Here is a 16660-nt window from a genome sequence, read left to right as displayed (position 1 = left end):
AATCCCACTATTTAATAAGGAGCTCTTGTCGCAAAAGTTGGAATCTTTGGGTTTATCGAACACTATCTTGTTGAGATCATTTTCCCTTAGTCTATTCCATTGATCCTTCTGCTAGAAATCCTTTCCTACAAAGCCCAATTCATTGATCTCCTTCCTCTCAATTTTGTTGCTATAGGCCTTCAGAGATATAGTTTCCCCTGAGTGCTGCTTTGGCTATATCCTGTAGATTTTGATATGTTGTTTCTTCATTGTCATCTCTCTAATGATGTCTGTAATTCTTTCTATAATGTGCTTTTTGACCCACCTGTTATGAAGAATTTGATTATTTAGTTCCCCATTAATTTAAATTTTTGCCTTTCCATGAACCCTTTTTAATTATCATTTTTATCACATTGATCTGAAAAAGTTGCATTTATTATTTCTGCTTTTCTGCATTTGTTTGCAATATTTCTATTCCCTAGTACATGGTTGATCTTTGTATATGTACCATGTACTGTTGAGAAGAATATATACTCCTTTTTATCCCTGTTCAATTTTTTCCAGATATCTATTAACTCTTCCTTATTTATTTCTTGGTTCAATTAACCTAGTTCTGAAAGGGGAAGGTTGAGATCCCCTACTAGTATGGTCTTACTCTCTATTTCCTCTGTAAGCTCATTTGTAAGGGTTAAAAATTAATGGTTGGACTAGATATAAGAGAATGTGGTTGGCAAAACTAATATATCTCAAGTCAAAATGACTTTATAGCAGCTTTATTTTTTTTAATGTGTAAAGAGTGAAAGTAAAGAAATGAGAGAGGGTAGAAAAGATATCTATCCTATCACACTAGATAATTACTTTGGCCAGGTTCAAATCAGGCAGGATTTGTTAAGCCTCCACCAGAGGACCCTCATGAGGCCTGAGGGCTGTTTAGCCAGAGTAGTGAATAACCACGTGGCCTCCTCTGGCAATTATCTCCCCAGAAGCCAGGAAAGGAGTCAGCCTTTTCACTTACCCATGTGGTAGTTCAAAGGGGAAAATCCAAATGCTGTCTTACCAAGTGCAATTTAAGTGCCAGAGTCCCCAGCTCCTCCACTTTGCATCAATTCATGTATGTCTTTCCAGATAGTTCCTGAAATTAACCTGCTTATTATTTCTTCTAGCACAATACTATTTCATTATAGTCATATATTACAACTTGCTCATCCATCCCTCAGTTGATGGGCATCTCATCATTCCAATTCTTTGCCACACAAAAAGAGCTGTTATGAATTTTTTTATATATAGTTCCTTTTCCTTTATGTTTTTTATCTCTTTGGGATATAGACCTAGTGGTGGTATTGCTGGGTCAAAGAATAAGCACAGTTTTATTTCCCTTTGAGCATAGTTTCAAAGTGCTACAAGAGTTGAATCCATTCATGGCTCCTCCAACAGTACATTTTTCCCCACATCCCCTTCAACATTTGTCATTTTCCTTTTATGTCATAATAGCCAATCTGACAGGTGTGAGGTGACACCTCAGAGTTGTTTTAACAACAATTGTTTGCATTTCTCTTAATCAATAGTGGTTTAGAGAATTTTTTCAAATGACTATAGATAGTTTTATTTACTTAATCTGAAAACTGCCTATTCATATCCTCTGACCATTTATTGATTGAGGAATAACTTATATTCTTATACATTTGACACATTTCCCTTTATACATTTGACTCATTTCTCTAGGAATGCTTCTTGAAAAGAATAAAGAACTTTTAAAGTATCCCTAATGCAAAGACCAGAGCTGAATAGAAATTTGAACATACAAACACAGGAGTCAAGAGAAAGTTAGACACATAAATCCATTAGAATAATTAGAAGGGTCAAAATAATGAGGAAATGCTTACATGCTAATAATGAAATAAGAAACATATATCCCTTTTGAAGTCTAATATCTTCAAAAGCCACAGGGTAATTAAATAAGACAAATGGAAAGCTTAAAGCAAATTTTGATAGAAGGAGAAGGAGGGGGGAGGAGGAGGAAGAGGAGAAGAAGAAGAAGAAGAAGAAGAAGAAGAAGAAGAAGAAGAAGAAGAAGAAGAAGAAGAAGAAGAAGAAGAAGAAGAAGAAGAAGAAGAAGAAGAAGAAGAAGAAGAAGAAGAAGAAGAAGAAGAAGAAGAAGATGATGATGATGATGATGATGATGATGATGATGATGATGATGGATTTTTTTCTACTAAGTAAGAAATTGGGGAATGAGGAAGGAACTTACTATTTCTCATAATTTGGGTGTATGAAAAAAAATTATACAAACATGAAGGAAGGAGTAGGAAGAACAAACATCATATGAACTGTATTTCTATGTGAACTGACAGTGGAGATTTGCATGCACACATTTACATTCACATACAGGATTTGAAGTAGAATGGAATAGTGATTAAAAACAAACAAAAGTGTCACTGAAATATTTTTTAAATGTACAGAGGAGTATATACAGTTTAGTAACTTTGGAAGCATAGTTCCAAACTGCTTTCCTGAATGAATGTACTAAATGACAATCCAAGAGTCCATTAAAGTAACTACTTTCCCACAGTCCTTCCAATATTTATATTTTCCTTTTTCACTCAGCTTTACCAGTATGATAGACATGAGGCAAAACTTTAAAGATGCTTTAATTTGTATTTTTCTACATTCATTCTGATAATTTTTTAATGTGGCAATAATTAACTAAGATTCTTGCCTCAAGAACTGTCTGCTCATATCTTGTGATCATTTTCACTTGGGAGATAGCTCATATTTGTAGAAATTTAAATCAATAATTTCTATATTTTGTAAATAAGACCCTTACTAGAGAAAGTTACTGCGAAGATCTGCTACCTTTCTAATTTAACTGCACTGAATTCACTTGTATAAAACTTTTCTATTTTAAATAATTAAAATTATTTATTTAGTCTTCATGCTAGCTATTGTTTAGCCTTCCTCTAGTCATAGATCTAAAAAAATTTTTCCTTCAATTAATTTGTTTATGATTTGTCCTTTTATATCACATTCATATTATGTTTCTATTTGGACCTAATTTTGATATGTCATGTGAAGTTTTGATCTAAATGGAATTTCTTCCAAACTGCCTTCCACTTTTCCCAGAAGTTCTTACCATATCATGAATCCTTACCCTAGTAGTCAAGGTCTAATTCTATAAAAAGTTACTGAACTGTGCATATTCTTTGATCTACTCACTATACCACAAAGAGATCAAAGAAAGAAGTGTGTATTTGTACTCATTCTTGCATACATACACACAGAGTGAGATGTTGAAATTTCTCTTTTTGTGTGTAAAGAATTGGAAATGAGGAAGATACTCTTCAAGTGGTAAATGGCTGAATATATTATGCTTTGTGAATGTTAAGGATGATGGAAAGAAATATTGTTGTGCTCTTAGAAACAACAAAGGAAACAGTTTCAGAGAAACCTAAGAAGACATATATGAATTGATGCAGAATGAAGAGAGCAAAAAGACAGAGATATATTTCTAGTCAGCTGGTATTTTCATCAGGGATACTAAAAGGTCCTCCTTTCTATTAAAGGCTCATTCTCCCCACTAACTCCCAACTACTGTATTCAATATTTCAGAGTAAATAATTCTTGATCAAAAGCCTTTAATTTTTGCTTTTTCAAATACCATACGTATTAGAGATATCATAAAGAAACAAATGACAAAACTTGGTAAATTATATTTATAAAAATAAAATTGTAGGGGGCAGCTGGGTAGCTCAGTGGATTGAGAGCCAAGCCTAGAGACGGGAGGTCCTAGGTTCAAATCTGGCCTTACCCACTTCCTAGCTGTGTGACCCTGGGCAAGTCACTTGACCCCCATTGCCTAGCCCTTACCACTCTTCTGCCTTGGAGCCAATACACAGTATTGACTCCAAGACGGAAGGTAAGGGTTTAAAAAAAAATTTTTTTTTAAAATAAAATAAAATTGTAAAAATGAACACCTTTTAAAGTCTTAATAACTGATCAATCCAAAGATCAACCTGAAAGACCATTGATGAAGAATAATGCACATGTCCTAATGGAAACATATTGGGCATATAAAGAACAAGACATTTTTGGAAATGACTCATTTCTTGACTTTGTGTATTTGTTATGAATTTATTTTTCCTCTTTATAGGAGTGCCATGAGGAGGCAAAGAAATATGCTAATTTAACAAATGTTTGCTAATTTTTGCTTAATTTACAAAAATAAATTTCAGAAGGAAATATGGATAAGCAAATTGGTTTTGAATCTCAGTTGAATTTATTATATAAATTAAATATATGAGTTGTACATAATAAAGATTCAAGGTTTCCAAAAACAAGACTATCTTTAAACCCCACAAGTTTGTTGATATTTATTAAGTGCAGAATGATAGAAAGTGAAAGAGATAGAAATAGAAAGAGAATAGATAGAGAGTGAGTCATTTAAGTTGAGTTCAGAGCAGGAACAGAAGCACTTTTGTAGTAGGGAAGAGTAAGAGAAGGCACCTAGTTTGTAAGCCTGGGTGATTGGGATAATTGTGGTACCTTTGACACCCCAAAATATCAGTTGGAGGAGGGAATTTTTCTCTCTTTTCCCCACTCCATCAACCATGGCATCTTGCAGGAGAAACTAGCTCACACACTTATTAGTCGAGTCAATCTGCAGAACGGAGTAGCCCCTGGGACTCACTCATCAGTGATGTTACACTTAGAAGGGAGCTGAAAAAGGCCTCCACAAGGAAAGAAAGAACATTGTTGTAGAGTCATTTCAGTCATGTCTTGCCTCGGTCAGGGTCCAGCCCCACTCGCCACTCCAGGGTTCCCAACTGGTGGCAATCGATCAGTCAAATTAAATAACATAAAATAAATAACAAACGGAAGACAGCTTATTCATTATGGTCATGGGACTGCTTTGCATCTGATAGCTGCTCCACCATTTCCAGGCCTGGTTTTTATTTTTATACCCATTCACTTGGCACACATATACACAAAATCAAAGAGAGATAATTGGAAAAGTGATACATTAACTTTTAACAAATCACTTGATTAACATTCTATATTTTTGTATTGTGATTACAGACAGAATACAAGATAAAGGATTTCGTCACAGGTGGCTTACTAGGGAGTTTGAGTTACTGATTTGTGTAATTGAGTCACTGAGGCAAATTGAAGCTTAGTGTACCTGTACTGTACCTGTACCTATTGTATGGGCCTCTATGATTGATTTGTGTGCTGGCTTCATGAGAAAGTTTTGGGCTTGGCCTGTAGCTGCAGTTTTGCTGGGAATTATGCACCTAAATAAAAGTTAACCCATGATAGTCTTTTTGGGATTGGGTCTAAGGGTCTGATCTTTTGGTGATGTTTAGGAGAATTAGGGTACAGGTGTTTTGCTCTTGCATTATTTCTTTTGAGACTAGGGGGAATAATAATCATGCCAATTCATGGGTCGGGGGCATTAATGAAAGAGGTCATGCAAGGGGGATAGAGTGGGAAGTCACATCTCGCCAAGGACCACTCTGTGGTCTCCCCAGCTACCACGCATGACTCTGTCAAGGCATCATGGACTGATCGTCCCCAGCAAGGTCTAACTGTTCTTGAGCTCATTTGGGATTTTCTGGACAAACATACTAAAGTAGTTTTCCATTTCCATGTCATTTTATAGGTCATTAAGACAAATGGTATTAAGTGACACATTCAGGATCACAAAGCTAGTATCTGGTGAGGATAGACTTGAACTTGGGTCTTAACTAGCTCCAAATCTAGCTGCCCTAAAGAACATTAAGGCCTTGTAATATTGCAAGTACAAGTAGCCTTCACCATAGGTATTCTCTGCAAGTGTACCTCACTTCCCTATGAGCTATGTGTAATTGCAGGAAAATGTGCTTCAGTTCATAGGAGGAAAATTTTCTAGCCTCTATCCTTACTATTCCTTCTCAGACTTTGTCTATGAGCTAATTGCTTTTGTCAGTCAACAAGCATTCAATAAGTATTTATGATGTGCCATGCATCATGCAAATACTGATCCTATCTTCAAGATGCTTAAGTTTTAACAAGAGATATACATGGCTTTTGTTATTATCGTCCTTCCTATGGGAAGAAGACCAAAATGATGCCATTATGTCAAGGTCAATGTAAAGTAGACTGGGGCTAATGAGACCAATAGAAGCTGGAAAGACTTTACCATGAGTCAATAACAAATAAATCATATAAACATTTGGAATGGACAAGGGATGTTTAGAAGTCATCAAATAAACATTAAATATGACAAGTCTACAAGGCAATTAGAAAGATATGCCATCCACTATTCTAATCCATGGAATAAAAGACATGGACTAGATTACTTCTAAGATCATTGCCACTAGCTCCCATTTACCCTTAGTTCAAATTTATATACCACTCAAAAGTTTCAAAGCACTTTACAAATAGTATGTCCTTGTATCTTACAATAGCCCTTGGAGCTAGGTGCTGTTATTATTCCCTTTTAACAGATGAGGAAACTAAGGCATAGAGGTCAATTGACTTAGCCAGAGTCACACAGACACTATCTATATTCATTTCTTAATTCAATTGTTTCTGACTCCAAGTCTAATGCTCCCTCCACTCTGCACCTCACAGCCTCCAAGTCTATTCTAATGAACCTCTCTGGGCTCCACGTACTCCGTGTCCCTTAGCTTCATTTCTACTACAGTCCATTCATCTGCCTCTGTCTGAGGCTCTTTTACTAACTTTCCTGTCACCTTCACATCAGTGTGTCCTTCATGATTTGTCACAAGCCCTCTGGCCATCAGGACACCCAGCCTAGTTTACCTCTGGGTCTTAGGAGAGAGGGATGAGTGAGTTATGCAAAAAAAACCCTCTAGAACAAAGCTTGTAGAATTTCAAATGCAGTTTATTAAAGACAACACAAGAAAATGAAGGCTTTGAGACCGTTTCCAGGAAGGTCAACCAACCAGCTTACCCCTTTTACAACAATAACAACGACAATAGAATCATCAGAGAATTGGCTGCTAGAGTATCGAGGAGTTGGGCATGCAAACCTCCTAAAACATATTCTGGAGACACCCTTCCAACGATGCTTGATTGAAATGTCTCTCCTTCTGCGTGACTTGGGGGGAAGCTTTTGAAATGAAGGGTGGGCAATGATGATGGCTGGATTTTTCCATGACTGACCGAGGGAAGTGGTCTTTCATAATCAGAATTGGCTTCACCATTCAAGTCACAGAAAGAGGCTCAGCCAGCCCAGAGAAGAGCTGGGGTGGGGTGGGGGGGAAGGTAGGGAAGACCCTGGCTCAAGAAGGTCAGGATCACCAGGAACTAACTTCCCTGAGCACCACCCACACAGCTGAGGAGAGGTGGAAGGCATGAGGTTGAGGTGCTCACTGGTTGGAAAAGTGGAGAAAACCTTCCTCTAGGAATCAAGGTCAGAAAAAGGATTTAGAGGGCGTTGGGAAAATAATAAGATGAACTGCTGAAGCCCATCACATTGGCTCTGTTTCACCTCAAGAAAAGTTGGAGTTTTTGACTCCAAGAATTGACTGACAATGGATACAGATAGCATTGGGGCATGGTAAAAAGGCATGGGGAGCAGGGTAGTGGGCACTCTGGCTTTATTTGCTGCCTCTGGAATAACTAGTGGAGATAAACTTCACACTAGAGCTGCCACCAGAGCTCTTGACACCCCCAGAACTGCTGCTGGAGCCACCCCCAAAGCTGCCACCCCCTCCTCCTCCTCCGGAGCTGGAACCCCGGCCTCCTCCAGAGCCATAGCTGCCTCCTCCTGAGCTGTGGCCTCCACCAGATCCTCGGCCTCCTCCAGAGCCATAGCTGCCTCCTCCACCACTGGAACCATAGCTGCCTCCTCCAGAACTGGAACCATAGCCACCACCTCGGCCTCCTCCTCCAGAGCCATAGCTACCACCTCCACCTCCAGACACACTGACATGGCTGGTGCTCACAGCTGGGGAAGAAATTTCTGCTGTTACATTCAGCTCCACCCATCACTGGACAAAGTCCACCCCATCCCAAGAAGCCTTTCCAGTGTCCAAACAAAGATTCTTGATACTTACACACACTCACGTTGGGAACACACTCTCCAGATATCCTATGAGGGAGATAAAACCACATGGTTCCTATGACTCCTCAAACCCATTGGGTTCCTAGGACACAACCAAGCCATCCCCCATCCAAACTTGCCACCACTGGCCTGTCCTATAAACTGCTCCCTGGTCTTGCTTCCTTCCTGGTCACTCAACCTAAATCTCTCTTCCTGCCCTACCAAATCAGGAATCACTTCCCAGAAGTCATAACAGCAGCTCAGATTCTTGGTAGTCCTCCCTACCAAAATCTGTTCTCTCAACACGCCTCAGAAGTAGTTTGTGGAATACTACAAAGAAGGGAGGGGATGGGAATGGAGGTGGAGTCATCAGACCTCACTTCCAATACTGTCTCTGCCACTTGCTGTCTTGGTGACTTCAGTGAAGGTACTTAGCCACTCTGAGCCTCAATTTCCTTATCAGTGAAATGGAGGAGTGGGTTGGATTCAATGGCCTCTGAGGTCTCTTTCATCTCTAAATCTGTGTAGATATTTGCTCTGCAGCTTTAAGGAAAAGACAGTCTCTGGCCCCCACTGTCCTCATCTACAAAACAAGACTTCCAGATCTCTTAAGATTCCTTCCATCTCTGGATCCTGGATTCCTCCAACTCTAGAGTCCTCTCAAACAGAGTGCTAGGCTAAAGGAGTGCTCATTCTTTCCAGGAAGTTCTCCTCTCTTCCCCTGAGTGGGGTTCAATAGTATTGGGTGCTCATCCCTCACCTTCTCTCCTCTCCATTCAGCATCATCTCATAAGTGGCAATCTCCGCATCCAGAGTCAGCTTGACATTGCACAGTTCCTGGTAGTCTCTCATCAGCCGGGCCATGTCCTCCTTGGCCTTCTGCAGGGCATCCTCCAGGTCTGCTAGTTTGCCCTGAGCATCTTTCAGGGCATTCTCCCCACGCTGCTCTGCCTCAGAAATGGCTTGCTGTAATCTGGAAATCTGAAAGAAGGGACAGCAAACCAAGGATGTGGATGTGGTCCTCTCCTCACACTCACTACCATCACCAGCCATTAGGAATACCCCCACCCTCCCTGGAATCCTGAATCCAAATTAGCATCCCCACCCAAACTGGAGCATGGTTCCCTCTCCCTAGAGAGGAGCAATAACAGGAATAAGAGGAGTGACAACCAATCTTTATGCAATGCTTGAACGCTTACAAAAACCTCCCTATGGATCATCTTCTTTGATCCTTGCAACAACAACCTTATGAGGTGGGAGCTAATATTATCTTCTCTTTGCAAATGAGGAAACTGAAGAGGAGAAAGATAAAAACGATTTGCTAAAAGCTAGTGAGCATTCAAGACAGCTTTCCAGCTCCAAGCCAGTCCTTCTATCCACTGCCTAGGATGATTGGAAAAAAAGAAACCTGGGACTAAGGTCATGTTGCCAATCCTCCAGCCTCCAGACAGGACCTAGAACTTTCTAGTGTGTGATACAACTTCAGAGACACCTAATAAGTACATCCTCAGGACTTCTGGAAGAACCTCCTTCTACATGCCCTACAGGCAGTCCTATGGCCCCTACTCAAACACTTCCAGCCACAGAGAAACCACAGACTCCTGGAGAGTGAAGTGACAGCCCAAAGTGAGGAGCAGAGTGAAAGAAACTAGAAACCAGTACCTGCTTCTTCACTGAATCGATTTCAGATGTGATTCTCTGGATCATTCGGTTCATCTCAGAAATCTCAGCTTTTGTGTTCCTCAGCTGGTCTCCATGTCTCCCAGCAGTGATCTGGAGTTCCTCATACTGAAGACAGGAAATCAAAGCATTGACACATCAGTGCATCCCAACACACAGGGAAACATTGGGACAAAGCTCATGAAGCCCGGGGCCCATTGGCGAAGACTCACTTTGTTCTGGAATGTGGTCTCAGCATCCCTTTTGCTCTTCTGGGTAATACTTTCATACTCTTGTTTGACCTCCTCGATGATGCCATTCAGGTCCAGGTTCCTGTTGTTGTCCATGGAGAGGATGACATTGGTGTCGCTGATATGAGTCTGCATCTGGGATAGTTCCTACAAGACATAACATTGCTAGGACTTTGGTGGTTTCCAGAGACCCAGCATGAGCTGACACCAGCTTACATGTGATTTTCCCAGAGTTTGTGTGATGCAGAATGAAGAGGTAAGTGAATATGAGTGTGAGCTGACTTACTGTCTCAAAAAGTACTCTAAAGAAGTCGCAGTCATTCTGCATAGTGTCCACCTTGCTCTGAAGGTCAACTTTGGTCATGTAAGCACTGTCCACATCCTGCAGTTAGAGGAGAAGTCAAGGAATGATTATCCATTCAGTGGAGGAGGATGCCCCAGTGGCCACAGGGAATGACCTCTGGCACTTTTCCCAGTTAATGGGGATAAAGAGAGTGATGAGCTTGACTATTGAGCTGTTCTTCTCCCTCTCTTTTTTTTAAACCCTACCTTCAATCTTAGAATCAGTATTTTGGATTGATTCAGAGGCAGAAGAGTCTAAGGGCTAGCTAATAGAGGTTAAGTGATTTGCCCAGGATCACACAACTAGGTACTATCTCAAGTCACATTTGAACCCAGGACCTCTTATTTATTGATCTGGCTCTAAATCCACTGAACCACTTAGCTGTCCCTTCCCCTTCTCTTTAGTTTAGAGATGCCCTACCCACCGTTTGGCCCCTTGAGAATTTTTCCTAACTTACTAAGGGGATGTTTTCTGGCTCTTCTTACTTACTATACTATAGGCAGAAATATTGGGAAAGCAACTTATGCTAGCTGCCAGAGAGAGCTAGATAAGTATGCTGAGTAGAAATAGTAAGATTTCTCTTCAGCTGTAAACTGAACCCACAGCTGGATTCTCCTGACTTCATTTAGGGCTGGATAAAATGGGAACTTCATTCTATCAAATTCACTCACTTTCTTGATGGTCACAAACTCATTTTCTGCATCTGTACGTTTGTTGATTTCATCTTCATACCTGTTGGAAGAAAAAGAAAACAATGGATGAGACGGTTTGGAGGATGGTGAAACCTCGAGTTGAACATTCAAGGTAAATTGCTAAAGAAAATGACAGAAGATCATTGGTTCCCCATTCCTTTATAAAATAGTATCAACCTGGATATGCCATCTAATCTGTTTTTCAACAACACAATGCTTAACTTTCTCTAATGTATACTTCTATGAGAATGTGTTTCTGAGAAAGTCAAATTTGCCTCTGGGAGGGAAGGAAGGAAGGAAGGAAAGAAGGAAGGAAGGAAGGAAGGAAGGAAGGAAAGAAGGAAGGAAGGAAGGAAGGAAGGAAGGAAGGAAGGAAGGAAGGAAGGAAGGAAGGAAGGAAGGAAGGAAGGAAGGAAGGAAGGAAGGAAGGAAGGAAGGAAGGAAGGAAGGAAGGAAGGAAGGAAGGAAGGAAGGAAGGAAGGGAGGGAGGGAGGGAGGGAGGAAGAAAATATTTATTAAGCATCTAAGTTGCAGGTAGGGCAGGTAGGTAGCACAATAGATAGAGTGTCAGACTTGGGGTCAGGAAGATCCAAGTTGGATCCAGTCACAGACAATTACTAATTATGTGACCCTGTTCAAGTAACTGAAACCTGTTTGCCTCAGTTTGCTTATGAGTTGGAGAAGGAAATGGCAAGCCATTAAAGTAATTTTGCCTATCAAATCCCATGTGGGACAAAGAGTTTAATATGACTGAACAATATGTTCTTGTCACTGTGCTACATACTTTACAAATGTTATCTCATTGTATATTCAAAACAACCCTGGGAGGTAGGTGCTACTATTATCCCCATTTTATAGATGAGAAAACTGAGGAAGAGTTTAAATTACTTTCCCATTATAATAGATACATGAGGTCTGATTTGAACTCAAGTGCTCCTGATTCTAGCATCAGTGTAACATCTACTAGATAACCTGGCTCTCTCTAAGGAGGGGAGAAATGCAATTAGTCCTCTCTGCTCCCCAATACTCTCTAAAGTCTCCTCTGATTACTCTCTGGAAAGTCTTTCCAGGGAGGAATGTTTTGCTGCTTTAGGGTACATAGGAAGGGGAATTGAGTCCTTACCTTTTCCGGTAGTCTTCCACTGAGTCTTGCATGTTTTTCAATTCTGACTCCATCCGTGAACGATCACTCTTGAGTGAGTCTATAGTACGTCTAAGATTACTGATATACTTTTCAAACAAGGGTTCCAGGCTCTGGGTCCGAGTTGAAGTGTCCACCTGCTGCAGCAGCTCCCATTTGGTCTTCAACACCTGGTTCTGCTGCTCTAGGAATCGCACCTGAAAACACAAAGTCCCTCAAAGTCTTTATCAAAGAGATGGGTCCTAGGACCTATTGGTCCCTAAGTCAAATCTCAGAGGTAAAGCAAACCACAAGGCAGGGAGCCATTGTTCTTCCCTCATTTTCAAATCATGGCAAGCAAAGGAAGAACAAAATGAATGAGTTGACCCAACAGTCCATCTGACATATAGCTGAAATCTCCCAAAGTCCTCTCCCTATTATATTGTGAGCTCCTTGAGAGCAAGGACTGTCTTCATTTTCTATTTGTACCCCCAGTCTTTTCTATATAATAAGCAATAAATAAACACTTTATTTTTTCTTTCTTTCTTTCTTTCTTTCTTTCTTTCTTTCTTTCTTCCTTCCTTCCTTCCTTCCTTCCTTCCTTCCTTCCTTCCTTCCTTCCTTCCTTCCTTCCTTCATAGCTATAATCATCTCCAACTCACAGTTCCATTCAGATAGCTACGCGTTCCATGGCAATGGCAATTCAAATTAACTCAAATTAGAAATTTACAAGAAAGTTGTAGTCAAAAAAGTCTCAAACAATAGCAAAAATACAAAATCTTTTTGATTTAACAAGAACGGCAGCTCCCATTGCTATGGCATTTTAAGGTTAATCAAGATGCTAGCATTTTTTAAATCACCAAATGAACCTCCTGTGACTGTGGACAAGTCAATATAATACCATGAGCCTCCATTTTCTAATCTACAAAGGGAAGGGGGGGAGTCCCATCTCCCAGAGTAATTTGGAGGCTTAAATGAGATAACACATGAAAAGCACTTGGCAAAATCTTAAAGATATATGCCAATACCAGCTATTGGTGGTAGTCTAGATTCTGGTGGATTTTGCCTGAATTAGTATCACAACAAGTTTGCTTTTCCTGAAGACAACTCAGGCTTAACAGAAGCCAAGAAACCAGGAAAGCATGTTCTGGAGGAAACTAAACTAGGGTACTTGGTATCAGCAATGGATAATTGTATCAAGCTAAGAGTGAAGGAAGATAACATGTTTATTTTCAAGGTTGAAAAGCTCAAAGAAGTCTCTAACTCCATCTAATGGAGCCCTCAGTTTCCCAGAGTAGGTTCACCTCCTTAGGCCAATTTAGAAATGTTCACGGGTCACATGGAGCATTATTTCCATATACAGTGTTATTGACAACAACAACAAACTTCACTTTCTTGTTAATAAGAATAATAATAACAATAAATAACACATAATACTTTAAGATTTACAAAGCACTTTATAAATATTATCTCTTTTGATACTATCATTAGCCCTATTTTACAGATGAAGAAACTGAGGCAAATACTTTAAGTGACTTGCCCAGGATCACATAGCTAGTAAGTGCCCAAGGTAAGATTTCAACTCAGGTCTTCCTGGAACCAGGAGCCTAGAGTTAGACTGGCCCTCAGATCATTTTACTGAAGATCATTCTCAGAGTTCTCTCTTGCACCTTTCAGAAGGTTTAATCTGCCCTTTTTCTTTAGTTTTGAAGTCCTCCATAATGTCTTCTTCATCTTCAGCAATTTATTCAATATAATAATAATAATAATAATAATATCTCTCAAAGGTTTTAAATGCACTTTCCTCACAACATCCTCCCTACAAAAAAAGGGTACAAGTTTATTTCCATTTTACAGATGAAGAACTTGAAACTCAGACAGGTTAAGCAAATTGGTCATGACCATCTCTCAAGTATTAATTTGGGTAAAGACCCCAAACCAGATCTCGTAGGCTCAGACCCAATTCTTTTCTATTATACATATAATCCTCTCCCTTCCAAAGAAGAAAGTCACAAAATGGCTTAAGAACTCAATGGAGAAACACTGGGAGTTCAGCTCCAAAATGATTGGCCTTTCTGAAATAATAGTGCCTCTCCTTCCTCAGATATTTTTCTGGACCAAAAATGAAAGATGCTCTTTTATATCTCTTTAGTTCATGTAGGCAATAACATGATTTGCCAATATCCATCCTCCAAGCAAGACACTTTGGATCAAAGTTGCCCTTTGGCTAATACAAGCATGAAATTCTGGAGTCATAGATTAGAATTCATATCCCCACCTCTTCCTCAATTCACTGCCTCATATATTTCAAAAGAGGCTCAAATGCACTCAATACCACCATCCAGAAACAAATACTTACTTTGTCAATGAAGCCAGCAAATTGGTTGTTGAGTGTTTTAATTTGTTCCCTCTCTCTACTCTTCACTTTTTGAATCTCAGGATCAATTTCTATATTGGTTGGTTGTAGAAGACTCTGGTTGATAGTCACCTCCTGGATTCCTCCAGGGGGACAGGCAGACCCCATGTTTCCTCCACCAAAACCACCACCCCCAAAACCTCCCATACCACCACCACCAAAGCCACCCCTCCCAAAACCTCCCATGCCACCACCACCATAGCCACTCCTCCCAAAACCTCCCATGCCACCACCACCATAGCCACCACCACCAAAACCACCACCACCATAGCCACCACCACCAAAACCACCACCTCCATAGCCACCACAACCAGAACTACCACCAAATCCTCCACTAACAACACTCTGCGAGATTCTCTTACTCCCACTCAAATTATATAAACTTTGACTGCCAAATCCACCACCACCAGCTCTACAGCTTCCACCTGAAAATCTCCCCCCACCTCCACTCCTGCGGATGGAGGAACTACTAGTCATCCTTCTAGTGCAGGTGACCCCAGCAGAGCCTGAGCTGAAGCCACCGCCACCACCACCACCACCACCACCACTCCAACAGCCAGATCGGGAACTAAATTGTCGGCTCATGTTGGTCCAAGAAGGGATCAGCAAAAGAGAAGAGGAAGGAGAAAAGAGCTCAGCACTCCTTTAATTCCAGCAGAGTGGTTTCCCCAATATATATGTATTGGAGTAAATGGGTTTGGTCACATGGAGTCACTGGAGATTTAGAGCAATCTGAAGGGTTTGGTTTGCCTTGCAGCCATGCAGGAATTTTATGAGCCCCAACGATACAATAAACATTACACACCTAGCTCCAGGATGGGCTCTGGAAATCGCTGCTCCGGCAAAATCTATTCAAACTTATCAAAGCCATCTCTTCTCACCAAACACATCTGATTTTGGGAAAACTGAACCCCAAAACTCTTTCCTGGCATCTCTTCATGGGCTTTCTTCAACTTCTTTGGATTTGGGATAAACCCCATTCCATAACCTTGTCTTTCATATCAGAAGAATGCTAGACTTCTACAGCTCCATTCACCAGTCCCTGTATCTTAGAAGGGCATGTTCTCCTCCTCAATTTACCATTTCGCACCCACCTCCCTCACTCCCAATTCTCTCTAGCCCCACAACTCACCAGATCAATCACCCTTCCTTCATTACAACATTTCTGAAATTCCTCTTCAGGAAGATCTTTCTCATCAAAACAGCTAATAGTTCACACTCAGATTGTGCTTTCTTTAGAATAACTGTAGGAAATAGTATTCCCATTCTATATACAAGACAGAAAGTTCAGAGAGGTCTAGTTATATTTCCCAGGATCATACAGCAAAATAAGAAGTGTCAGTGCCAGATTCAAACTCAGGTCTACTGATTCCAAGCTCAATACTCTTTTCCATTATATCAGGTTGCTTCCCAGACAGACCAGAGGATATATGAGACAGGTAGGCGACATAATGGACTGGAAACCCTGAAGATACAAGTTCAAATCCTACCTAATCTACTTTGGGACATGTCACCCAAACTATTTTGTCCTCAGTTTCCTCATTGGTATAATGGAAATAACAATAGGCATCTCCGTTCCAGGGTTATTGTGAGGATCTGATGAAATAACTTACATAAAGTACTTTGCAAACCTTAAAGCACTATATAAAGGCTAGTTTTAATTATGCAATGACTTCCTTTAATTTTCCCCTATTCAAAGGGACTAGTTTAGCACAGAGTTCCTGTAGCTACCGTCCCCACAAATTAGCTATATGCTGAACTTCCTTCTCCAAAGTTACTCTTATTCTTGATCTATCTATAACATAAAAATGCTACTAACCATTTCTGCTTGGTTTTCTTGTTTTTGTTTTATGATCTCTGTTATCTATTATCCAAGCATAAATTCTATGATGATAGACAATGTCTTAGAGTGCTTTATAGAGAAAAAAAAAAGACCTTCTCTCCACATGTGGAAGACTCCAATTTATGCTCCTCTCTTAACCCCAAGTTCAATTACTATTTGCTAGACACAGATCTTTGGTCAAGTCGCTAGCCTTTCCTTGGTTTCCTCCTCTATATAATAGAGTCTGAAAATCTTTTACTCACTACCCTATAAGGCTGGATCCAAGGAACTTAGACATTTAAAGAGCTCTATAAAGCCTCTATTTAAAGTC

At 40.2% G+C, this 16660-nt stretch overlaps 1 protein-coding gene across 1 annotated transcript; it reads right to left on the bottom strand.

Annotated features, from left to right (window-relative positions):
* Window positions 1–6841: 6841 nt before the first annotated feature.
* LOC130454422 (keratin, type II cytoskeletal 1-like) lies at window positions 6842–15115 on the bottom strand. The gene is made up of 9 exons (XM_056798164.1): window positions 14451–15115; window positions 12095–12309; window positions 10951–11011; window positions 10223–10318; window positions 9919–10083; window positions 9689–9814; window positions 8787–9007; window positions 8040–8074; window positions 6842–7930 (listed from the first exon to the last, which is right to left on the bottom strand). The coding sequence occupies exons 1-9, from the start codon at window positions 15090–15092 to the stop codon at window positions 7581–7583; spliced, it is 1911 nt and encodes a 636-aa protein (XP_056654142.1). The 5' UTR covers window positions 15093–15115; the 3' UTR covers window positions 6842–7580.
* Between the last annotated feature and the right edge of the window lie 1545 nt (window positions 15116–16660).

This window comes from Monodelphis domestica, chromosome 5 (assembly GCF_027887165.1).
Source record: "Monodelphis domestica isolate mMonDom1 chromosome 5, mMonDom1.pri, whole genome shotgun sequence".
NCBI lineage: Eukaryota > Metazoa > Chordata > Mammalia > Didelphimorphia > Didelphidae > Monodelphis > Monodelphis domestica.
The sequence above is the reverse complement of the archived record's forward strand: the minus strand, read 5'-3'. Positions and strand labels throughout refer to the sequence as shown.

Coding starts and splice junctions, on each gene's coding strand:
- LOC130454422 (XM_056798164.1), bottom strand. CDS start 15,092: ATGAGCCGACAATTTAGTTCCCGATCTGGCTGTTGGAGTGGTGGTGGT. Junction 12,310..14,450: donor TTGCTGGCTTCATTGACAAA/GTAAGTATTTGT, acceptor TTGTGTTTTCAG/GTGCGATTCCTAGAGCAGCA. Junction 11,012..12,094: donor GTGGAAGACTACCGGAAAAG/GTAAGGACTCAA, acceptor TTCTTCCAACAG/GTATGAAGATGAAATCAACA.